The following is a 25,826-nucleotide window of genomic DNA, read 5'->3' on the forward strand; positions in this document are numbered from 1 at the left end:
TATCTTAAAATCAGAAGTTTTATACAAACATTTGTAGCAAGCCTAATGCAATCTTGGCAAACTTTGTGAATTATTTAAGAGTCTTATTTCTGTTCAATGAGAATAGGGGCTCATCCCAAATTTCAAGCAACTAAAAGGGTTAATTGGCACCTCTGTCATCAGCAAGATAAACAAATAGCATGCTCCAATGCATAGGGAACCCAATGAAGGAAATGGAAATATTCAGCAGGCCAGTGAAACCAGAACCTAGTGAAAAGATGACTGCTTTCAACTATCTGAAGGGGAACCTGTACATTTCAGGTTCAGTTGGCTCCAAGGGGTAACCAGCCACTAAATAACCCTTGTAGAGGAACTAGAAGTGGCATTATAAGAATGTGTGGGGCAGAGTTTAGACAGGATGAGGAGGCAATGAAAGCAGCCTGGAGGGGTACAGGAAGACTGCTGATGCATGCTCTCTCCTTTTTTTCCGTCCACAGATGCACAACACAGTTTTCCTTTAATTCTTTGCAAACAAATCCCACTAATTCACAGAATTTTCTCAATGGGATGTCTAAGAAATAGAGACTAAAGGCACAGTTGCTGTTTAATAGTTTTGGGGGAGGGACTATACAGTTGGGGGAGAATTTCTTTGATATATATGTAAGGAATGGGCTGAATTTACAATCTGTAATAATAAAAGCATAATATGCTAATTAGACCGGATGTCCTTTTGGACAACCTTCCAGACGAAACCAGGGCTGCAAGGGAAGCCCGGGTCCCGGGTGCCGGAGGGAGGCCCAGGTCTTGGGAGCCAGAGGGAAGCCAGTGCCGGCAGCCAGGGGAAAGAAGGCCTACTCTTGCACAAATTTCCTGCATCAGGCCTCTAGTCCTATACAATAAAAGCATAATATGCAAATTGACAGGTCAGTGGCAGGTGGGGCCAGTGAGCAGGCAGTGCCATTCCCTGATCGGCCGCTGGTCATCTCCTGCAGAGGGAGGTCAGACTCAGGAACCGCCCAAGTGTACACATTTTCATGCACCGGGCCTCTAGTTTAAATAAAAATTGCATTTGTGTTGATTACTTTCTAGCTCTAAACCCTCTGATTCTAAAAACTTCTTTGTGTTGGCCCAATACTAATTTCTGGATGTCTATGCAAGGTGCAACACAATGTCCTGACCACTCCCACAGTAACATTCCAACAATAAGAGACCACTCTGCTCAGAGGGTGACAGAACTGTGCTGCAGGCACTAAGACAGAGTCCCCAGACTGCCTAGAAAAGTCTTAATAAGCATGTTTGTTTTGAAAGGAAACAACATTGGTCATGGTTACACAGAGGGAGAAATTCTTCTGTAGCCCCTAAGGCAAAGGACTGTTCTCAGCTCATCAGGCTGTAATCCTGTAACTTCCCATTTAATCTGAGTCTTCTGTTTTATTCTGTGACCTCGGTCAGAACATTCAAACCTTAGTCCCAGCGTCTGTGGAACACTGCAGGACATTTGACCTTGCCCATCCTGACCAGGCATACTAGGAGGACTGAGGCAGTCTTTGTAGAAAGCTGAGCTTCTTGGAAGAGAGAAACTACAGAATTGGGTCTCATTATTTGATATTTTGCTACGGGTTTAAGCTCTATGCTTGGTTTCAAATATTTTAAATTATTCACATTTAGACTAATCTGCTTATTAGATGTTTAAATATATCCTGAGGGTTTTCTTACTAATGACCTAGAATGACCCTGGTTCAAGTGTCAAGAAAGAAATTGCTTTTACACTAATCACTTATACCTCCCGGAATACCCTAGAGCAGGGGCAATTTTTTCCTCCAAAAAAATCTTTACTTTCCCAAATCCTAAATTCCCCAGTGAAAAGACAGAGAGAGAGAAATATAATAACATTGGCTCCATCCTCCATTCTGCTTACTCTTCAAAGAGAAAGAGAAACACAAAGTACACTGTAGGGAGCGGTTATAGGGTTAAGCCTGACTGACCTGCTGGCAAAGTCGCAAACAAGTCCCAGCTTGGAGGGCACAGTCCTCTAAGCATAATTAAGCTTGATCTTGTGACTGATCCGGAGATCTTTCCTGGGTAGCTAATGGGCTGTGGGAGGGGCAGCAAGTGCTGCCAAAACAAGTGAAACTTACAAGAACATTGTAAATTACCTTGTTTGCCCCTGACTATAAAGCATCATCTTTGCAGTCTGGATCTGTTCTGTGGCCTCAGCAAGGCATAGAAGATCCACGTAGACCCATCTTATTCTCTTTGTCTTTTTCTTTATCCTTCACCAGCCCTCCCTCAGGCTCCCCAAACCCTTGGCTGTGCTGGCGCGGCACAGTACATGAGAATATGCGTACTTCACATACATAATCCCAGCAGGGAGCAGGAGAGCTAGACTAGGCACCAGGATTATGGAAATCAGGGGGATGCAACAGAATCATTAACAACCCCCTTAACTTCTCCCTGAGGTCACCTCCTGACACCACAGAACCTCAGCTTCTCTCCAAGCCCCTGTGTCAATGCACACTGACCAACCTGAATTATACCAGTGTAATGCTTGGGAGCAAATGGGACCCACACAGTCACATGCCTTATATATCTAAAAGGAGGCCCAACTGTAGAAATCTTCGGAAATGTAAACACAACTAGAAGAATGAGTGATACTTATGTGTTATATTTCAATTCCAATAATCCCTCAAAGGTGTTAAGAAGCCTTGTGACTCTCCTGATGAAATGACAGCTAACAAACCAGGAGGGCTACCTGACTTGTCATTCACCAGTTTCTGTCTGTTGGGCCATCCAGGATCCACTCTCACTTCTTTTGGTTCAGCATCTGGATTTCCTTTCTGAGAATTAATTCTCCTCCTCTGTGAGTTTCTTGGTGGAAATGTCAATCAGGACCCCCAACCTGCCTCCCTCAGCCAAGGGGCAGGGATGTGATGCAGGCCAAACCAGTCGAGCTCTTACAGTATTTCCAGGGCTTCGAATCTTGGATGGAGAACCGCACTGGAAATTATCCCCTACAGCAGTAACATGCAAGTCAGACCATCAGTTCCGTCCACCTGGACCCCCAAAGCTTCCTCAGTTGCTGTCCTTCACCACGCCTGGTTCTGCACACTTCCTGTTGATTCTCTGAGCTACTGGATATCCTCCCAATAAAATCTTTTATGTTTGACTTAGCCAAAATTGGTGTCTACTGATTGCAAACAAACAAACAAACAAAAGGAATGCTAGCTATTACAAATGTCCAGCTTGCTTCCTGAGATTCTGAACCTATCTGACAATTTCTAGGCCCAAGAAAGCCCTATGATCCTTAATGATTCTAAAAAATGACATCATGTATATGAGTCCATTTTCCCTAAAATTCTCTTGTTCCTCTATGGGTACTAAGAAAGAGTATCTATACTAATAAAAGGATAATATGCTAATTAAACCAGATAGACTGGACATCTTCTGGATGTCCTTTCGGACAAAGCCACAGTGGTGGGGGCCGAGGCAGAAGCAGTTAGGGGTGTTCAGGCCAGCAGGGGAGAGTGGTTAGAGGTGATCAGGCCGGCAGGGGAAAGCAGTTAGGGGCATCAGGCAGGCAGGCAGAGGCAGTTAGGGGCGATCAGGCAGGCAGGCAGAGGTGGTTAGGGGCGATCAGGCAGGCAGGTAGAAGGGTTAGGGAGATAAGGCAGGCAGGCAGGTGAGCAATTAGGAGCCAGTGGTTCCAGGTTGCGAGAGGGATGTCTGACTGCCGGTTATTGGGCCTAAACCGGCAGTCAGACATCCCCCGAGGGGTCCCGGATTGGAGAGGGTACAGGCCAGGCTGAGGGGACCCGCCCCCGTGCACAAATGTCGTGCACTGGGCCTCTGCTCTCTCTATATAAAAGGCTAATATGCAAAGTGTCCCCTTGGGAGTTTGACCGGGAGACTGGGAGTTTGATCCATTGCAATGACATGTGCTGACCACCAGGGGGCGGTGTGGAGTGAAGGAAGGCCCTGGCCAGCAGCCGGAAGGCCCCGATCAGCCCTGATCACTGGCCAAGCCTAGGGACCCACCCATGCACGAATTCCGTGCATGCCTAGGGACCCTACCCATGCACTAATTTCTTGCACTGGGCCCCTTGTTTAAAATAAAATAGGGGAGAAAATGGTGTGTGGGAAGGGCAAGCCTTAGTTTGGTATCTCTGAACTTACTCTATCCTAAAAGAAAAGATAGAAAATAGATATTTTTCTTCCACTGGGAGAAAGTATATTATTGGTTTCACATGGTAAATTTACACTGGTTTTAAATGTCACATTTAGGAACTGGAGAGGCAGAGAAAGAAAAAGAGATTAATGGCCTTTTTAAAGTATAACCCTATCTAATAAAAGAGTAATATACAAATTAACCATCACTCCACCACACCCACAAGCCATGCCCACCAGCCACGCCCACCAGCCAATCAGGAGGGAATATGCAAATAAACCCAACCAAGATGGCTACCACCACAGAGAGCAGGAGGGAGGCTTGGGTTTCCCCGGCAATGGAGGAAGCCAAGCTTTACGCCTGCCCTTGCCGGCCTAGGCCTCCACTCAAGGCTACAAAGTTTCAATGATAGAAGATACATAAACCCAAACAGAAATGGCGGCAGCCACGGAGCTGGAAAGAGCAGGAGGCTAGGGTTGCCCCCGGCAATGGAGGAAGCCAAGATTTCCGCGCACCCTGGCTGGCCCAGGCCTCCGCTTAAGGCTACAAAGTTTCAATTATAGAAGATACATAAATCCCAATAGAAATGGCTGCCGCCATAGAGCAAGCAGAAGGCTTGGCTCTGTCCAGGCTACAAAGTTTCAATTATAGAAGATAAATAAACCCCAGATACCAGGGCCTCTGCTTGGGTCACCGGGGGGCATGGCCAGCCTGCAAACCACCACAGGCCCCTAGCCCAGGCTGCCTCACGCCCCAAGGGAACCCCCACCCTGATCTGGGACACCCTTCAGAGCAAACCAGCTGGCCCCCACCCGTGCACCAGGCCTTTATCCTATCTAATAAAAGAGTAATATGCAGATTGACCATCACTCCAACACACAAGATGGCTGCCCCCATGTGGTCAAAGATCCTGCCCCCATGTGGACACAAGATGGCCAGCAGGGGAGGGCAGTTGGGAGGGACCAGGCCTGCAAGGGAGGGCAGTTAGGGGTGACCAAGCCGGCAGAGGAGGGAAGTTGGGGGCAACCAGGCTGGCAGGGGAGCAGTTAGGCATCAATCAGGCTGGCAGGGGAGTGGTTAGGGCAGGGGTCCTCAAACTTTTTAAACAGGGGGCCAGTTCACTGTCTCTCAGACCATTGGAGGGCCGGACTATAGTTTAAAAAAACAACTATGAATAAATTCCTATGCATACTGCGGGCCTGGGACGAGTCGGCTGCTAAGCAGGACAGGCATTGGCACCCGGCAGATCGGATAAATGTCCTCGGCAGGCCACATGTGGCCCACGGGCCGTAGTTTGAGGACCCCTGGGTTAGGGGGTGATCAGGCTGGCAGGCAGAAGCGGTTAGGGGCAATCAGGAAGGCAGGCAGGCGAGCAGTTGGGAGCCAGCAGTCCTGGATTATGAGAGGCAGTCGGACATCCCTCGAGGGGTCCCAGATTGGAGAGGGTGCAGGCTGGGCTGAGGGACACACACCCCCATGCATGAATTTTGTGCACCGGGCCTCTAGTTTATATATAATAAATGCATACATCACAAGTGTACAATTTGATAGGCTTTAACAACTGTATACATCTGTATAACAACCACATCAATCACATACAGAACATTACCATCACTCCAGAAAATTCCATCATGCCCCTTTCTAACTAATCTTTCCCCATTCCCAAAGACAAACATTGTTCTGATTTCCACTGGCATAGCTTAATTTTCCCTGTTTTAGAATATCATATAAATGGAATCAGACAGTATGTACTCTTCTATCTGGCTTATTTTGCTCAATATAATGCTTCTGAGATACATCCAGGTTGTTTATCAGTAGAGTGCTCTTTTATATTGCTGAGTAATACTCCACTGTATGAATGTACCAGTTTGTTTATTCAGTCTCCTCTTAATAGATATTTGGTTTGTTTCCAGATTGGGGCTATTATTTAAAAATAGAAAAAGCTGTTGTGACTAATCTTAAATCCTCTTTATGGACATATGATTGCTTTCATTTCTTTTGAATGTTTGTTAAATGGTGAAGAGTCTTTCTATAGTAGCTTGCAGAGAAGCAATAATATACTTGCTCCTGGAGGGGCAAAACTGACTATTTTCCATCTTTTCTTCTAGGATACAGTTGGCTCAGAGATACCATTCTATTAACCCTGTATTTCTCTCTACAAACTTCATTCTCTCAATCTATAGACATCCTCATTTCTCTACCATTCTAAGCAAATCTTTCTCTTTCCCCTTAACCTAGCAAAAACTCTCAATAAGCCTTCTTCGTGGCAGTTTTTAAAAAGAAAGCTAGCTATACTCACTGATTACCCTCTTTACGTTCTCATCAGTAATGTTCCCAACAGCCCACTCTAGTCTTATTTTCTCAGTTATCATTCTCCCTTTGACCTCTGCTCAGCTGTATTGACTGAGGCCCCCTACCTCCTTCAGGTAGTTTTTACAATGAAAACAGGTACATAAAGACTCGTATTAAATGCTCACACTGTACAAATCCTGGCTACCATACACATTGCGTGAGAGTAGAGATTCAGTAGCCAAACTCTGGAATTTGAATTTGGCTCTTTCACTGACCACCTGGGTGACCTTGGGAAAGTTATTTAACTATTCTGTTGCTCTGTTTCCTCTGTAAAATTAGGCTGATAATAGTACCCACCTCACAAGGTTGTTGTGAAGATTAAATGAGTTAGCATTTGCAGTTGTGTCTGGTGTGCAGCAAGCACTCAACAAATACAAACAATTTCTGTGATCTCACTTTGACCTCACTGTGGTGTATATAATAAGAGAACTTTGTAAACCACAATACTTTATTAACACAGGAAATGCTATAAGGCAGTACAATGCCTTGATGCCCTCTCTTCTCCAGCTTGCTTAATGGTTGAGCCTCTTTCTGCTGCTTCTTTAATGTGGACATATTCCAAAGCTCCTTCCTTGATCTTCTGTCCTCATGATCCTTTAAGGACTTATCCTTCATGGTGGCTTTAATTATGACATCAAGGTCAATGACTTCAAGTATAGGCCTACAACTCTAAAGTATATCCCTTAAACTTCAGTTTCCATCTCCAACTTCCTGCTGAGCATCTTGTTACCATTCATTCAAATTCAACACGTTTAACACCAAAATCACCGTTTTGTTTTCACAAAGCAGTTGCCTCAGGATTTTGCTCCTCATTGATACTCTCATATGCTAAGTAAATGTAGCCTAGTCTTGCCAAATATTCCTAGGCATGTATAAGAGACCTTAAGAAAGAATCGTGAGGGTATTATTGAAATACTAATACTTCTCTTGTTTCCCTAAGGCTGCCCAGTACACTCTGAACGGTCCATGCAGGAGGGGTGTACTGGGGGAGAGAGTTCCAAGTACCTAGGAATGAAGCTGCTTCATTAAAACATGAACACCCTTGCCCTGGCCAGTGTGCTCCATGGTTAGAGCATCAGCCCATGCACCAAAGGATCACGGGTTAGATTCCCAGTCAAGAGCACATACCTGAGTTGCAGGTTCAATCCCTGGCCCCAGTCGGGCACGTGCAGGAAGCAACCAAACAATGTGTCTCTTTCACATTGATGTTTTTCATTTCTCTCTCTCTCTCTCTCCCTCTCTCTCTCTCTCTCTCTCTCTCTCTCCCCCACCCCCATTGCCTCCCTTCTACTCTCTCTAAAAACCAATGGGAAAAATATCCTCAGGAGAGGATTAACAACAACAACAACAAAAACATGAACCTCCTCATCCCAGGTTCACCAGCACTGGAACCTAAGCCTTCCTCCATCATGCACCACACTTTTGAAAATTTCCATGGTGGTTTTTTTTTTTTTGGCATCCTTGCCCCATACCCAGCATGATGTCTGTGCCAGGGCAGACTGCTGGACTGGTAGAGGAATCTGAGCTCACCTGGGCACCTGGACCACATTCCATCTCTGCACCTCAGAGCTTTAATCAAGAGAAGAACTTGATCTAAGTGGCTCGGAGCCCTGTGGCTCATAGAGACTGTGGCACCTTCAATATCCCCTGCAGCAAAATCTACTATTTCTGCAAGCAGCTGAATAAAAGTCACCTGGACTTAAAGAGCAGGTATGCAGGAAGTTCTGTCAAAGCGTCCTGCCTGTGCTAGTCGTTAGGGTTGCTCATAGATATTCCATTTCTCCTCCTTCGAGCGTATGTGGGATGGTACCTCCCTGCTACTCTTGAAGTTAAGTGTGACATGCACCTTGCTTTGGCCAATGAAATGAGAGCAGAAGCGTTAAGAACTCGTGCCCGATGCACTTGTCCTTTTCCTGCCTCAGTGGAAGCATAAGTTAAGATGCAGCTTCTACCAGCCTGGATCCCACATACTTCATTACATATGGAGCAGAGCAAGAGACAAATTTTTGTTTGTGGAATCAATAGGATTTGGGGGTTCTTTGTTACTGCAGCATAAGCTTGTTACTCCTGACAGATACAATGGCTCTATTCATGTGACCAGCTGGCAACTTCCAATTTCTGACCTAGCCTCACCTCTGACTTTCAGATTTCCACTCTGTTCAGTTCAGTCTCATGGAGCCTCGGTGCACTTAAGCTACCCAAACCCTGGTTTATGGGTTAAGACCTGCTGCTGTACAGCTCACAGTAAAACTCAGCAAACTCTGGACGCTAGTGCTGCCCAAACCCAATACTCTAGGCATGGAAACAGGCACAATTTCACCCAACTGCAGCACCTAAATAGTCTTCCTATTAAAGTGTCCCATTCTAGCTAAGTTGACCATATAAATGTATTGTCCAAAGTGGTTTTGAGAGTGAAAGGGGAGTGGGGTGACAGGCTTAGTCATCACTGTTCTAGGCAAATAGGGATGCTTCAGCCCCTTAATTCTACTCTGTCATCTTCACAATAGTGGTCTGGGGCTGTAAGAAAAATTCCTAGAGGCCTTATCTGAGGTTAGATCACCATTCCCAGGAAATGTGATTAAAGGCCTAAGAAAAAGCATGTTGTGAAATTAATGTGTTTATCAGAGAGTGGACTCTGCTTTTACTATTCCATGCAGCCTTGGACCAAATGGATGCAGCTGTTTCCCTAGATGCGAATAGCAGTAGACATCCAAACAAAACCAAGAGCCCATGCAAAATCCAGCCATAAAGTATGAACACCCTGCAGAAACATTAACAGCATCTTCCTCCCACGGGTAGGCCTGGGAGTCATTTCAGAGGAAGAAGGACAAAATCAAGAAAACAATCTTAGCAGCAAAAGTAACCATTTAAACAAAGCCACAGTTGATGCAACTTCAGTGGCCATGGGCCCCTCCTCTATTAGGCATGTGAAACATTGAATCTCAGTGAATATTTTTAAAGAATGCTGAATTCTCTAGGTAAAGTAACACATTGTAGAAGACAGCTGATTTCTCTAATATGCTGCTCTTCTGCATTTTTCTTTACTTTGTGAATCATAAGGATTCTAATTGGCTCCTTCAAAATTTCAGTGGTCAAGAAGTATATAATGATTTTCGTAGAAGATTCTATTTCTCAGTCTGTCCCAATCCCCACTTTCCCAGGGCTCCACTTTGGGCGATATGGGTACCCAACCACAGGGTTGTCACATGACCTGAGCTAGTCCAAGTACTCCCATGTCCGAACTCAAGTTCAGCGATGGGAATATGAGCCAAACAAGATCACAGTGTGTTTTTTCTGGGATTGAAACCATCTCTGGGCATCTCAGATTTCTAAGCTGCCATATCATTACCACAAACCGAGTGGTTTACAACAACAGGAATTTATTCTTTCACAGTTCTGGAGGTTAGAAATCCTAAAGCAAGGTGGTGGCAGGGCCATGTGGGAAAGAATCATTCCATGACTCCTCCGGGTTTCTGATGATGCCAGCAGTCCCTGGTTTGTAGCCCTATCACTCTAACTTCTGCTTGGGTCATCACATGGTCACATCTCCCCTCTGTCTCTGTGCCTGCAACTTCACAGATGTTCTCCTTTCTGTGTGTGTCTCTATTCTCTTGTCTTTTTACAAGGGTGCCCATCATACTGGATTAAGGGCCCACACTACTTCAGTATGTCCTCCTTTATACTTACATCTTAATTACATCTACAGACCCTATTTCCAAAAGAGATCACAGTCACAGGTACCAGGGACAGGACTTCCATATACTTTAGGGGGGACACAAATGAACACATAACACTAAATGAGAAAGAGTTTCTCCCACTGATTGCCATGTAAGCCTGCCCACCCACCAGAAAAGTAAGTAAACAGAACCACGAGACGGAGAAAGACCAGAATGGAAAGGCCCTATGTTATTCAATTCCAAGAATGCATCTATGTCCCAAGCCCAGTCCACTTCTTGGATTTCCCAATATCATGACCAACAAAACACCTTTCTTATTTAAATCCATTTGGAATGGATTTCTGACACAATCAAGAGTTCTAATTAATACATCTACCAATGAACAATACTATATGACTGGCATGAGCAATAACTGTTGAAATTAAGTGATGGATATGTAGGAGCTTATTATTATGCTAATATACACTGAGTGGCCAGATTATTATGATCTCTGAACGCATAATAATCTGGCCACTCAGTGTTTGTGTGTGTGTGTGTGTGTGTGTGTATATGCATATATATATACATATACACACACATACATACACACACTGGAGGCAGGGGGTGTGTCCCTCAGCCCAGCCTGCACCCTCTCCAATCTGGGACCCCTCGAGGGGATGTCCGACTGCCCGTTTGTGTGTGTGTGTGTGTGTGTGTGTGTGTGTGTGTGTGTGTGTGTATACACACATACACACACTAGAGGCGAGGGGGGTGTCCCTCAGCCCAGCCTGCACCCTCTCCAATCTGGGAGGTCCCTCGAGGGGATGTCTGACTGCCCGTTTAGGGGCGATCCCTAAACGGGCAGTCGGACATCCCTCTCACAATCCAGGACTGCTGGCTCCCAACTGCTCACCTGCCTGCCTGCCTGATTGCCCCTAACCGCTTCTGCGTGCCAGCCTGATCACCCCCTAACCACTCCCCTGCCAGCCTGATTTATGCCTAACTGCTCCCCTGCCAGCCTGGTCACCCCTAACTGCCTTCCCCTGCAGGCCTGGTACCCCCCAACTGCTCTCCCCTGCAGGCCTGGGTCCCCCCCCAATTGCACTTCCCTGCAGACCTGGTCAGCCCCAACTTCCCTCCTCTGCCGGCTGGGTCACCCCTAACTGCCCTCCCCAGCAGGCTTGATTGCCTCCAACTGCCCTCCCTTGCAGGCCTGGTCCCTCCCAACTGCCCTCCCCTGCTGGCCTGATCGCCCACAACTGCCCTCTCTTGCAGGCCTGGTTCCTCCCAACTGCCCTCCCCTGCTGGCCATCTTGTGGTGGCCATCTTGTGTCCACATGGGGGCAGGATCTTTGACCACATGGGGGCAGCCATCTGTGTGTTGGAGTGATGGTCAATCTTCATATTACTCTTTTATTAGATAGGATAGAGGCCTGGTGCACGGGTGGGGACCAGCTGGTTTGCCCTGAAGGGTGTCCCGGATCAGGGTCGGGGTTCCCTTGGGGTGTGGGGTGGCCTGGGCGAGGGGCCTGTGGTGGTTTGCAGGCCGGCCACGCCCCCCGGCGACCCAAGCAGAGGCCCTGGTATCCGGGGTTTATTTATCTTCTACAATTGAAATTTTGTAGCCTTAAGCGGAGGCCAAAGCAGTCCAGGGCTGCAGAAGCTTGGCTTCATCCATCACCGCGGGCAACCCTAGCCTCCTGCTCTTTCCAGCATCGTGGCTGCAGCCATTTCTGTTTGGATTTATGTATCTTCTATCATTGAAACTTTGTAGCCTTGAGTGGAGGCCTGGGCAGGCAAGGGCAGGCGTAAAGCTTGGCTTCCTCCATTGCCGGGGAAATCCAAGCCTCCCTCCTGCTCTCTGTGGTGGTAGCCATCTTGGTTGGGTTTATTTGCATATTCCCTCCTGATTGGCTGGTGGGCGTGGTTGGTGGGCGTGGCTGGTGGGCATGGCTTGTAGGTGTAGCAGAGTGATGATTAGTTTGCATATACTCTTTTATTAGATAGGATATATATATATTAGAGGCCCGGTGCATGAATTCGTGCATGGGTGGGGTCCGGCCAGCCTGGCCAGGGGGAGGGGACATGGGTGGTTGGCTGGCCTGCCTGCTGGTTGAACTCCTGGTTGAGGGGACAATTTGCATATTAGCCTTTTATTATATAGGATATACACTGAGTGGAGAGATTATTATGCGTTCAGAGATCATAATAATCTGGCCACTCAGAGTGTGTGTCTGTGTGTGTGTGTGTGTGTGTGTGTGTGTGTGTGTGTGTATATCCTATCTAATAAAAGAGTAATATGCAAATTGACCATCAGTCTAACACACAAGATGGCTGCCCCCATGTGGTCAAAGATGGCTGGCAGGAGAGAGCAGTTATGGGCGATCAGGCCAGCAGGTGAGGGCAGTTGAGGGGGGACCCAGGCCTGCAGGGGAGGGCAGTTGGGAGGGACCAGGCCTGCAGGAGAGGGCAGTTAGGGGTGACGAGGCCAGCAGAGGAGAGCAGTTGGGGGGGGACCCAGGCCTGTAGGAGAGGACAATTGGGGGCAACCAGGCCTGCAGGGGAGGGCAGTTGGGGAGGACCAGAAAGGGAGGGAGGGCAGTTGGGGGGAACCAGTTTGGCAGGGGAGGGCAGTTGGGGGGGACCAGGCCAGCAGGGGAGAGCAGTTGGGGGTGACCAGGCCTGCAGGAGAAGGCAGTTGGGGGGCAACCAGGCCTGCAGGGGAGGGCAGTTGGGGGGACCAGGCCTGTAGGGGAAGACAGTTAGGGTAGACCGGGCCAGCAGGGAAGGGCAGTTGGGTGTGATCAGGCCGGCAGGGAAGAGCAGTTGGGGGCGACCAGGCCTGAATGAGAGGGCATTTGGGGTGACCAGGCCAGCAGGGGAGAGCAGTTAGGGGAAACCAGGCCAGCAGGGGAGAGCAGTTGGGAGTGACCAGGCCTGCAGGGGAGAGTAGTTGGGGGGGACCAGGTCTGCATGAAAGGGCAGTTGGGGGAGACCAGGCCTGCAGGGGAGAGCAGTTGGGGGTGACCAGGCCTACAGGGGAGAGAAGTTGGGGTGGACCAGGATGCAGGAGAGGCCAGTTGGGGACACCCAGACCTGTAGGGGAGAGCAGTTAGGGGCAACCAGGCCAGCAGGGGAGAGCAGTCGGGAGTGACCAGGCCTGCAGGGGAGAGAAGTTGGGGAGGACCAGGTCTGCATGTGAGGACAGTTGGGGGAGACCAGGCCAGCAGGGGAGAGCAGTTGGGGGTGACCAGGCCTGCAGGGAGAGAAGTTGGGGGGAACCAGGTCTGCAGGGGAGGGCAGTTGGGGGGACCAGGCCTGCAGGGGAGGGCAGTTGGGGTGGACCAGGCTGCAGCAGAGGCCAGAAGGGAACGACCAGACCTGCAGGGGAGGGCAGTTAGGGGTGACCTGGTCGGCAGGGGAGGGCAGTTAGGGGTGACCAGTTAGGGGAGGGCAGTTAGGGGCAATCAGGCCAGCAGGGGAGCAGTTAGGCGTCAATCAGGCTGGCAGGGGAGTGGATAGGGCAGCCGTGGGCAAACTACGGCCCGCGGGCTGGATCTGGCCCGTTCGGCTGTTATATCCGGCCCGCGGAGCTGAAAGAGCAGAGGGTTCTCTTGCTCTCCCCTCCGCTCCTTCACCAGCAGCAGTGTTAACATGGCAACGTCAGGAAACACGGCCGCAGCTCCTTCTTCTGAGTGGGCGGATTTATATCCGCCCATTCAGTAGAAGGAACAACCTCTCAATCTTCCAGAGGCTCCTTGTAATGCCCGCGGACGTGTCTCCCGACATCACCCTGGGAATGCGTAGACACGTTATCGTGGTGATGTAGGGAGACACGCCCCTGGAGAGCACAGTATCAGAGCCTTTCTGAGGTAAGATTAAGAGCTCTACTCAAACACAATTTTTTCCTGTTCCCACATTCTGTACATCACAATAACTTGTTAATAAAACAACAAAGAATTTCAGCTTTTAGGGCTTGTATCCACTGCAGTTTCTTTTCCCACTGCGGATGCGCGCAGCAGGGAAAAAGACACACAGAGGACATGTCACACTAGCCATGCTGCGGCTGCATTTTTTTGCTGATACGGATGCGGTATCAGTAACGCTACCGTGGCCACTAACCGCATGTGTTAGCGGCAAAACAAATGCATTTTGCGCTGCGTTTGCTTCTCCCCCTTGCGCCTGTAAAAATGCGTGCTACAGGGCATTTGTGTTAACATGCACCACTGCACATTAGCATCAACGCAAACATGATGGAAACCTGTGTACCCTGCATTAACCCTAGCTGCGCTGCATTGTGGTACTGCACCACACTGCAACAGCAGCACAGCTAGTGTGAACGAACCCTAAGTCAGTGGGTTGAACAAAAAGATTGTATAGAAATGTGATGAACTAAAGATTTTATTACAAAATCGCTTAATTTCAGGGTTTCAGAAGTAATTGGACAAATGAAAAACTGAAAATCAAATGTTCATATCTAATACTTGGATGAAACCCTTTCCTGGTAATGACAGCCTGAAGTCTTGTACTTATGGACATCACCAGATGCTGGGTTTTCTCCTTTGTAATGCTCTGCCAGGCTGTCACAGTAGGGGTATATATATAAATATCCTGCCATTTCCAGCTTTTAATAAGAAAAACTGTTGCAATGGGCATTTAAAAGTGGCACTTGGTTGTTTTTATAGAGTCCAGTGGATGCAATCTGACATTGATAATGGGCTCTTTCACACTATGTGCACTGCGGCTGTTTTTTGCCAGTAACGGAAGTGCTAGTGGTAACTACTGGTTACCCATGTTTTGCACTGCCCTAGCACCTCCCATACAAGTGTGTCTGGAAGACACAGCAATGTGCAGCTATGTGCGTTACCATAAACAAAGGGCCTGTGTGAAAGACACACAGGTTTCCTATGGAGGAAAGGGGTTGTTCTCTATGGTCAGGGTGTGCCTCTGTCCCATGTCTGAACTTTTTCAGATGATATTGTTATATATATATTTTTTAGAAGACCAAAAGTGTTATAGTAGAGCAAATTTAATCACTTGTTTTTATACTTTACTGTCTTATTTTAGTAAAGAATTTAATAAGAGAACGGTACTGTTGGTTTTAGCCCAATATTAAACATGAGTGGACCAAAGAAAAGGAAAGTGGACAGTGAATGCCGAGTGTTTAAGAGGGAGTGGACAACAAAATATTTTTTCACCGAAGTCCGATCAATGCCAGTATGTCTGATATGCCAGGAAACACTTGCAGTCTTCAAAGAGTACAACTCAGCCGTCACTTTGCCACAAAGCATGGCAACTATGCTAGCAAGCAGTCATCTCAAGAACGGGAGGCTACTGCACAGAGGTTGATGGCTAAATTACAGGCTCAGCAAAATGTCTTTCACAGACAAACTGCAATTCAAGAGACAACTACCAAAGCAAGTTTTATGCTATCATTCAAATTAGCAAAAGCTAGCAAACCTCTCTCTGAAGGCGAGTTTTTGAAAGAATGTATGATAGAGACAGCAGGTCTCTTGTGTCCAGAGAGCAAAGGCAAGTTTGAAAAACTCAGCTTATCGCGCAGGACAGTGACTCGTCGAGTGGAACTGATTGATGAAGACTTGGCCAGCAAGTTAAATAGTAAGGCAGAGTTCTTTAAGTTTTATTCACTAGCATTGGATGAAAGTAATGACGTAAAGACACTGCTCAGCTCTTAATTTTTATCCGAGGGATTAGAGACAATTCTGAAATTACAGAGGAGTTTTTAGCCATGGAGCCACTGAAAAGAAAAACACGGGGAGAGGACTTGTATGACCGGGTGTCTACTGTCATCGAGAAAATGAAGCTACCATGGAGTAAACTTGCTAATGTCATGACAGATGGATCTCCAAATTTAACTGGAAAAAATGTTGGACTGCTAAAAAGAATTCAGGATAAAGTGAAAGAGGAGAACCCTAACCAAGATGTTATTTTTCTTCACTGTATTATTCACCAGGAATCATTGTGCAAGTCTATATTACAACTTAATCATGTTGTTAATCCAGTCATAAAGCTTGTTAATTTCATTCGAGCAAAGGGACTTCAGCACCATCAGTTTATTAAGTTTCTGGAGGAAACTGATGCGGATCACCACGACTTACTTTACCACTCTCATGTCCGCTGGTTGAGTTTGGACAAAGATTTCCAACGAGCGTGGGAGCTCAAAGAAGAGATTGGTGCATTTTTGAAATTAAAGGGGAAGTCTGACGAATTTACTGAGCTTGAGTGACAAGAATTGGCTGTGTGACTTTGCATTTGCTGTAGATATATGTTCACATTTGAATGAGCTAAATGTGAAGCTACAGGGAAAAGATCAGTATGTACATGACATGTACACTAATGTGAAAGCCTTTCAATCGAAGCTGATTTTCTTTTCCAGACAAATTTCAGACAAAGTCTTCACTCATTTTGCCACACTAGCCACACAGAAGGAGACCATCCAAAACGTGAAGAAATACAGCAAATCACTGGATGACCTGCATGCAGAATTCTGTAGTCGGATTTCTGATGTTGAAAAAATTGACCAGTCACTTCAACTGGTGGCCTGTCCTTTGTCACAAAACCCTGAAACAGCACCAGAAGAGGTGCAACTGGAACTCATCGATCTTCAGTCTGACTTTGTCCTAAAGGAGAAATTCAGCTCTCTTGAACCAAGAGACTTTTATGCTTCACTTAATGAAGCCACTTTTCCAAACATCCGGAGGATGGCACAGAAGATACTGGTGCTATTTGGGTCAACCTATGTTTGTGAGCAGACATTTAGCGTCATGAACATCAACAAAGCCCCTCACAGATCCAGCTTAACTGACGAACACCTCAGATCTATCCTGAGAATAGCCACAACAAAACTAACTCCAGACTTTGATGCATTAGCTATAAAAGGAGACCAACAACACTGTTCCCACTGAAGTTGATGTTTTAAAGACCAAAAACCTTTCAACCCAGTCCACATTGCCATCTACATCTACGTCCCGGGCATAATTTGGAAGTTGCACTAAAGAAAATGTTTAATTTACTGTTTACACATTTTGTTCTTTTCTATTTGTTTTAGTTTTAAATTATTTTATTATATTTAAGTTTAATTTGAAAGGCTTTTGTACCTTTCCTTTGTTAGGCAATTTTATTTTGCCTTTGCCATCTTCAATATAAGGTATGTTATTGTGCTATGATTCCTCCATTTTTTGAAGTTTCAAATTATAATAATTAGTGTTTACATTCTTCTTGTTAAAATGTTTGAAATGAATAAAACTATTGAAATAAAAAAAAAAGACCGTACCCTTTTATGTAATGATGTTTACTTTGAATTTATATTAGTTCACACAAACACTCCATCCATGCTTTTGTTCCGGCCCTCCGGTCCAGTTTAAGAACCCATTGTGGCCCTCGAGTCAAAAAGTTTGCCCACCCCTGGGTTAGGGGGTGATCAGGCTGGCAGGCAGAAGCCGTTAGGGGCAATCAGGCAGGCAAGCAGGCGAGTGGTTGGGAGCCAGCAGTCCTGGATTGTGAGAGGAATGTCTGACTGCCGTTTAGGCCTGATCCCACCAGGATTAGACCTAAACGGGCAGTCAGACATCCCTCGAAGGGTCCCAGATTGTAGAGGGTGCAGGCTCCAGGCTGGGCTGAGGGCCCTCCACCCCCAATGCACGAATTTCTAGTGTGTGTGTGTGTGTGTGTGTGTGTGTGTGTGTGTATACATATACATATACATATATATATATATATATATCTCCTATCTAATAAAAGAGTAATATGCAAATTGACCATCACTCCAACACACAAGATGGCTGCCCCCATGTGGTCAAAGATCCTGCCCCCATGTGGACACAAGATGGCCACCACAAGATGGCCAGCAGGGGAGGGCAGTTTGGAGGGATCAGGCTTGCAGGGGAGGTTAATTGTGGGCGATCAGGCCAGCAGAGGGGGGCAGTTGGGAGGGACCAGGCCTGCAACAGAGGGCAGTTGGGGGTGATCAAGCCTGCAGGGGAGGGCAGTTGGGGGACCCAGGCCTGCAGGGGAGAACAGTTGGGTGGGACCAGGCCTGTAGGGGAGGGCAGTTGGGGGTGACCAGGCCTGCAGGGGAGGGCAGTTAGGGGGGACCAGGCCTGCAGCGGAGGGTAGGTAGGGGTGACCAGGCCTTCTGGGGAGGGCAGTTAGGGGCAATCAGGCTGGAAGTGGTTAGGGGTAATCAGGAAGGTAGGCAGGTGAGCAGTTGGGAGCCAGCAGTCCTGGATTGTGAGAAGGATGTCCGACTGCCCGTTTAGGTAGGATCGGGCCTAAACGGGCAGTCGGACATCCCTGGAAGTGTCCCAGATTGAAGAGGGTGCAGGCTGGACCGAGTGACACACACCCCCGTGCAGGAATTTCATGCACCGGGCCTCTAGTGAGTGTGAGTGTGTGTGTGTGTGTGTGTGTGTGTGTGTGTGTATATATATATATATATATATATATATATATATATATATATATGAAACTTTCTAAAATGAAAAGTTAAATCAAGGGTTAAAAACAAATTTCCCCAAGACTCACGCTTAAAGTCTAGCACAACTTTGGAGCTTGCTTTCTTTGTGATGGAAAGAAACAGCTCAAAATTTAACACTTCTCAATCCAAAACCCATGCTAACAACTGGATTTCAACAAAGATAAATGGTTCCGGGACCCAGAAGAGCACTGACAAGCTCTACCAAAATCGGATCTTCTGTCATTTTGAAACAGCAGGAACCTTGGTCTATGGACAATGCCTGCCTATCACATTTCATCTTTGGAAACAGCATGTGAGGCTCCTCTCCCCCGACCAGGAAAGTCAAACATATGTTAACCCTGCATTCCTGCAGTTTTCTTAAGCCATCACACCAGCCCAGGCAGCAGAAATCAAGGAAAAGGGGAACTCCATCCTGCTCACTCCTCACAACCTCAGTTTGAACCTCTTGCTCCAACCCATACCCCTCAAGCCCTGTCCTGACCCACTCACCCTGCCTCCTCAGATTCTGCTTGTTCTATCAATGCCTCACCCATTTGACTGATGGTCCAGGGGTCACCTGAGCTGGACTACCTTTGGTGAAGACCTCTGCAGGCTCCCCTCTGCCCAGGGGTCATATTTCCACCTCTATTGCCACTCTGGTCAGGATGACCAATTCCTCCAGCATCAAACTGAAGGCAACAGGGTTAAAAAAGCAGACAAAAATAATTTCTACAGGCAGGGCTGGGTCTATTCTTACCTTCTGTAAATGGTTCCCATTCATAAAAGCGGCCCATGAATGGCTTGTTGTTGTAGGATGCACACTGTACCTCCCAAATACTCCTACTGCTTTCTGGACACACCTAATAAAGCAAATAGTAAATATGCAATTAGTGTCCACATATACCTTTCTGTATCCCCAGTCAAATCCCAGGAGACTGCTCCAACTTTAAATACCAGTACTGCTTTACCAAAACCAGGACTTCTGAAAATTTGCTGATTTTACCTACATCAAAAATTTTAAACACAGATTCCAAGGCTTCACTCCAAGTTCACTAAATCAGAATCTTTTTAAGGACACTAAATTTTTAGCGAGCTCCCCAGTTAAGTTTCAGAATCTGAAAACCACCTTCTTCTCCTGACAAGTTGGTCTGCTCACTTCCCCCTAAGAGGTCATCCATTTCTGTCTTTGGTCACGCCATTCATGTGTACGGCATAATATTCCCAGAAAACATGTATAGAGAGAGCCCTTACCATGTGCAGGCACTGCTTTAATCATGTTACACATGTCGACTCATTTAAACCTCACAACAACCAATGAGGTAGACAGGAGAGTTTGCAAACTTCTCACAGATGAGCAAACAACATGGAGGAGCCACACAGCCAGCGAGGACAAAGGCTGGATTTAACTCCAAGCAGTCTGGTCCCCACCAGGTTGCATCTCAGTGTCCTCCCCACCTTGTCTACATTCTGGTCTAAATTCTCTCCACCACCTATTGAAGGACCTCGCAGCCTTTAGCATACAAAAGCATCACCCAGAGATCTCCTGGGAAATGCAAATTCCTACATCCCTCTCCCAAGGCTTATTTTTCAGTAAGTCTGTGATGAGATCCAGAAATCTGTATTTATCTAATTATCCAGGTGATTCTGATACTCTCAACTAGTCAAAGAAAATATCCAGCTCCCTATGGCTTCTTTTTTATTTGTAAATACTACAAAAGAGCAAAGAGTGACATAAAATAAGTAAATGTGAAGTAAGATAGTAAGATCAGAATCTCTCATCCAAATTATGGATAAAGTATGATCAAGTGCTTTAAATATATATATATATATATATATATATATATATATATATATATATATATATATATATTGATTTCAGAGAGGAAGGGAGAGGGAGAGAGAGATAGAAACATCAATGATGAGAGAGAATCATTGATCAGCTGCCTCCTGCATGCCCCCTACTGGGGACCAAACCCACAACCTGGACATGTGTCCTTGACTAGAATCAAACCCAGAGCCCTTCAGTCTCCTGGCCGACACTCTATCCACTGAGCCAAAGCAGCCAGAGCTGATTAAGCACTTTTAAACCTAGCTACACTCTGTTTAAGTGTGGAGTGTGTATATGAGTGTGTGTTTTAATAATCAGGAAGGAGAGGAAAGGAATCTGGCCCCTTAAGTATTAAAACCCTGTATATAAGAAGTCTTTGGAATAAACTGTATATATCAGAAACACCATGTTTCCTGGAAGATGAGAGAACAGGAAGAGGAATGAAACCAGGTGGCAGGAGAGCATCTCCTGCTCAATAAAGGGCAGTCGGGGAGGCTGCTGGTACAACCCTGTAGGAGCCTGAGCCAAACCACTTGGAGCAAGAAGCCATGCAAAATAGAACATGATGGAGACTGGTGGGAAAAATGAGCTCTGACATCAGTGAGAAGCTGACAGGCCGGAAGGGCTCTGGAAGCCATGCTACTGGAGGCCCAAAAGTCGAACGTCAGGTATCTCCAGGAAGGATTTGGTATCGATGCCTTTTACAACCCTTTGGCCAGAATCAGAATCCAACTAAGGATGTGATCAAGTTGGGCAGTTTGGGAGAAGGCATCATCCTTGCAACCAGAAGCAATCACAGGGCTTTTGCTAAAAATACAGATTCTCAGGCCTCACACCATGGGAGGGTGGGGAAAAGGGCCTAGGAATAGATGCTGGATTTGCTCTCTCAGGTGACTTTGGTGCAGTCAGCCTGACACCAGACTGCACAGCCACACCCAAACCTCAATCTCACTTCAAATTCCTTAATATGCAATCACAAAGTGGTAGAGCTGTGAGAATCAATTCCAACCCCCTTTGAGGAAACTGAGGTCTGGAGAAGTGGCAAACTTTGCCAAAAGCCCCACAGTGATAAGAGACAGAGTCCAGAGCACTGTCACCCACTCTGGCTATAAAAAAATAAGAGATAAGCTGCTGGGTGGCAGATTTTCTAAGGAAACCAGACCAGAGCAAGTAGGCTAAATGTCCTTTTCCCAAATAACCACGCCTATGTAAAGCAACCTGCTCTGCCATGAGGCCCCAGCAAGAAACTACCCTTAATTAACCCGCTGGCAGTTACCAGAATTGGAAGCTGCAGACCACAAAAACTTAGCCAGTCTGCTTAATCCCTTCTCTGAACCCAGGCACCATCAGAATCATTGTGAATTGCTCAGAATTTGATCATATAAATGTCTATTTTACCTACAACCCATTAAGTGAAAAAAGTGCTAAAATGATTATGTGGGGGGTGTGTGTGTGTGTATAAAGAGAGAGAAGTTTTAAGTGTTATCTCCAGAAGGTGGGTTATAGACATTTTCTCTTCACAATTAACTTTTGGTTTATTTACTAACTTTTCTGCAGTAAATATGTAATACTTATGTAATAAAAATATATCAGAGTTGAGCTCTCCCAAACACATCTGGCCTTTAGCCACTTCACATGTGCTTCTAGTTTATAACCTCATGGTGTGTTTCAATGTCCCACTACTGCCTGGTGCTGATTACATCCATATGCATCTGCCAAGCCAACTAGTTACAGGTGATAGATGGGTCATTCAGGATCCCCTTTCTCTGGTTATCAACAAGTACTTTATATTTGAGCATGATCTGAGGCAGGAGGACTTAGGTGGCATCCGTTCCACAGTAGGGGGTCACCTACGATTGTCAGGAAGCAGCCAAGCCCAGAGGTTGACTATCCAACCATCAGTTAGCATGGGGAGGTACAGTAGGAAGTAACAAGGTACCCTGGTGATCCTGAGCAGGGACCCACATGATGCCAGGCAAGCTGCCAGTTAGAAGTAGGGCACTACTTTCTGGGAAGGAGAGGGATCTGGTAAGAGAAATGCAAGGCTCACAGGGCCCAGATGTGGAAGTGAGTTACTGACACAGAATTATGGTGCAGATAAGGAAGCAGAAGCCTGGGGTGGTGGTGGTGATGATGATATTAAGAACAGGTAACTTTTATTGAGTACTTCCTCCACCATGTGATTTATGTACATTAGTTCAATTAATCCTCATGACAGTTATTATACTTATTTTACAGATAAGGAAACCAAGACAACAAAAAGTTAAATGAGCTGCCCAAGATCATGTACAGGGCTAATAAGTGGTGGAGTCAGTATCTGAACCCAGGCACTTCGTGTCTAGAACACATGCTAGTAACTACTATGCCATGATGGCCCTTGAGACTGTGTGGACAGCAAAGTTAATAAGCAAAGAATTCTCAGACAAGAGGGCCTTGAATGCTGTCAGGAGAAATCCTAGAGGCCAAGGTCAGATTCAGCCTCTGAGGTATGGTGAAGTGGTCCCGGTGTCAGGAGCTGAAAGCTGTGGGCTGAGGATGAAAACCAAGTTAGGCTGGAGAAATTGTTTCAGGTCTCTTTTGTAGTTTAGATTTGTTTTTACTTGTTATACTATTATCATTACATGATCTCCTCTCAGTTTACAGACTCTCTAAAATTAACATTTCATTTCACATTAGTTATGGTTTAAGTGGGTCCTTTCCTGATACCATAGAGTCACCCTCACCTTATCAGTAACTGTTTGTTTTACACTGTGAGCTAGCTTTGGGCAGATTTTCTGCAGACAGCAGATCCCTTCCATGGACACAGATTCTTGGAATTTTCAGGCCAGAAAACTGTAACAGGGAAAAAGTCATGTTGATAGAGATCAGGCTCACTCAGGGTAGGGCCAGAAAAGACTGGAGCTTCGGAGCCAAGTGATGCCCCCTGGGAAATAAGCTCCTTCAAATGAGTCTCTTCTGCCCAAAGAAGGAGGGATATATCCACTGGTCTCATATAGAAAGAGAAAGAAAGATGCACTTTAATATAAAACTCTCAGGCCCTGTCCAAAGTTCCATCTAGACAACTGTCTGGGGTTGCTATGAGTCACAAAGAGTGTTATGGAAACGGGCTGTGTTTCCAGTGACCCTGGTTAATCAGAGATAACAACGGACTCTACCCAATTTCACTGTTCAGGAGGCCACTGTTGGTGATCACACAGTTAATTTTTGGTAAGTAATTACTTTCAGTTCCCCAGGAGACTAAAAAGCATCACCTGCAATGAAAGTGGCACCAGGGAACATGAACTTGAAGTGTGCCTGAGTAAAATATGCACTTTTTTAATTCTTTGCATTGCTCTGGATTCAATCAAAAGACCAGCTATCATAGAATCATATGATGTATTTAACATCACCACAATGAGGAAATCTAAAGAAAAAAAAAATCTAAAAACTATCCCCACACTACCATAAGAAAGTGGCTATGACCTTGGGCAAAGCACTTTGCTTCTCTAAACCTAAATTATTCTATCACTCCCACCTCCCAGGGATTTTGTGAGAATTAAATTAGTAATACGTTAAAGTTTCTAGCTCATAGCAATGCTCAATAAATGTTAGCTGAATTGGAATCTAAATAGATGTCACAGATGAAACCACCAGTTCCAGAAGCTGTAAGTTCCTGAAAGGTGGATGTTTGGAGCAAATATCCTCTTTGTTTTCCAGCTATAGAATAATATCACCATAGACCAAAATTTCCTACAAGTAATCCAGCACATTTTTCAACAAATATATTTATTATCTGCTTTCTCAAGCTATTTGGAACAAACTCAACTTTGCAAAAACTCTTCTGCCACCCCACCACTGCCAACACACCTCTCATGGAAAGAGAATTCGTTTTTATGAAGCCATATTTATCCTAATTCCAAAACTAGACAAAGACACTACAAAGAAAGAAAATTACAGGCCAATATCCCTGATTAACACAGATGCTAAAATTCTCAGCAAAATATTAGCAAATGGGATCCAGCAATATATTAAAAAGATCACACACCATAACCAAGTGGGGTTTATTCTGGGGATGCAAGGCTGTTACAATATTCACAAATCAATAAATGTGATACATCACATAAACAAAATGAAAGATAAAAATCACATGATCATATCAATAGAGGCAGAAAAGGCATTCAACAAAATCCAGCACCATTTTTTTGATAAAAACTCTCAGCAAAGTAGGAAGAGAGAGATCATACCTCAACATAATAAAGGCTATATATGACAAACCTACAGCCAACATCATTCTCAACGGGCAAAAACTAAGTGTTTCCCTTAAGAACAGGATCAAGGCAAGGATGTCCGCTTTCACCACTCTTATTGAACACTAGAGGCCTAGTGCACAAATCCGTGCACCAGTGGGTTCCCTCAGCCTGGCCTGCGGGATCGGACCGAAACTGGCTCTCCAACATCCCCTGAGCTGTCCCAGATTGCAAGAGGGTGCAGGCCAGGCCATGGGACCCCATGGGTGCACGATCGGGGATGGGGAGGGATGTGGGAGATAGGCTTGCCAGGGAGGGACTGTGGGAGGGCTCCAGGGCGTGTCCGGCCCATCTCACTCAGTCCCAATCGGCTGGACCCCAACAGCAGGGTAACCTACTAGTTGGAGCGTCTGCCCCCTGGTGGTCAGTGCACATCATAGCAACTGGTCAACCGGTCGACTGTCTGCCCCCTGGTGATCAGTGCACATCATAGCGAGCAGGGGAGGCATTTGGGGGTGAGCACACTGGCATGGGGGGCAGTTGGGGGTGATCAGGCTAGCAGGGGGGGGATTTGGGGGAGAGCAGGCCAGCAGGCAGAGTGGTTAAAAGCAATCAGGCAGGCAGGCAGGCAGGCAGGCAGGCAGGTGAGCAGTTAGGAGCTAGCAGTCCCGGATTGCAAGAGGGATGTCCGACTGCCGGTTTAGGCCCGATCCTACAAAGGAGGGCAGTTGTGGGCGACCAGGCCTGCAGGGAAAGACAGTTGGGAGGGACCCAGGCCTGCAGGGGAGGGCAGTTGGGGGGGACCCAGGCCTTCAGGGTAGAGCAGTTGGGGGGGACAAGGCCTGCAGGGAAGGGCAGTTGGGGATGACCAGGCCTGCAGGGGAGGGCAGTTAGGGGTGACCAGGCCTGCAGGGGAGGGCAGTTGGGGGGGACCCAGGCATTCAGGGGAGAGCAGTTGGGGGGGACAAGGCCTGCAGGGGAGGGCAGTTGGGGGTGACCAGGCCTGCAGGGGAGGGCAGTTGGGGGGGACCCAGTCCTTCAGGGGAGAGCAGTTGGGGGGGGACCCAGGCCTGCAGGGGAGGGCAGTTAGGGGAAAACAGGCTGGCAGGGGAGCAGTTAGGCATCAATCAGGCTGGCAGGGGAG

At 46.6% G+C, this 25,826-nt stretch overlaps 1 protein-coding gene across 1 annotated transcript in view; it reads right to left on the reverse strand.

Annotated features, from left to right (window-relative positions):
• The window catches only part of THSD4 (thrombospondin type 1 domain containing 4), a gene marked incomplete at both ends in the record, with an annotated part of 709,334 nt that overhangs the window by 566,113 nt on the left and 117,395 nt on the right, over positions 1-25,826 (reverse strand). Inside the window, one exon of the mRNA XM_080656972.1 lies at positions 19,386-19,488. Coding sequence (XP_080513098.1) covers positions 19,386-19,488 — 103 coding nt within the window. The remainder of the gene's footprint in view (positions 1-19,385; positions 19,489-25,826) is intronic.

Source organism: Plecotus auritus (genome assembly GCF_963455305.1).
Source record: "Plecotus auritus genome assembly, chromosome: 1".
Classification (NCBI taxonomy): domain Eukaryota; kingdom Metazoa; phylum Chordata; class Mammalia; order Chiroptera; family Vespertilionidae; genus Plecotus; species Plecotus auritus.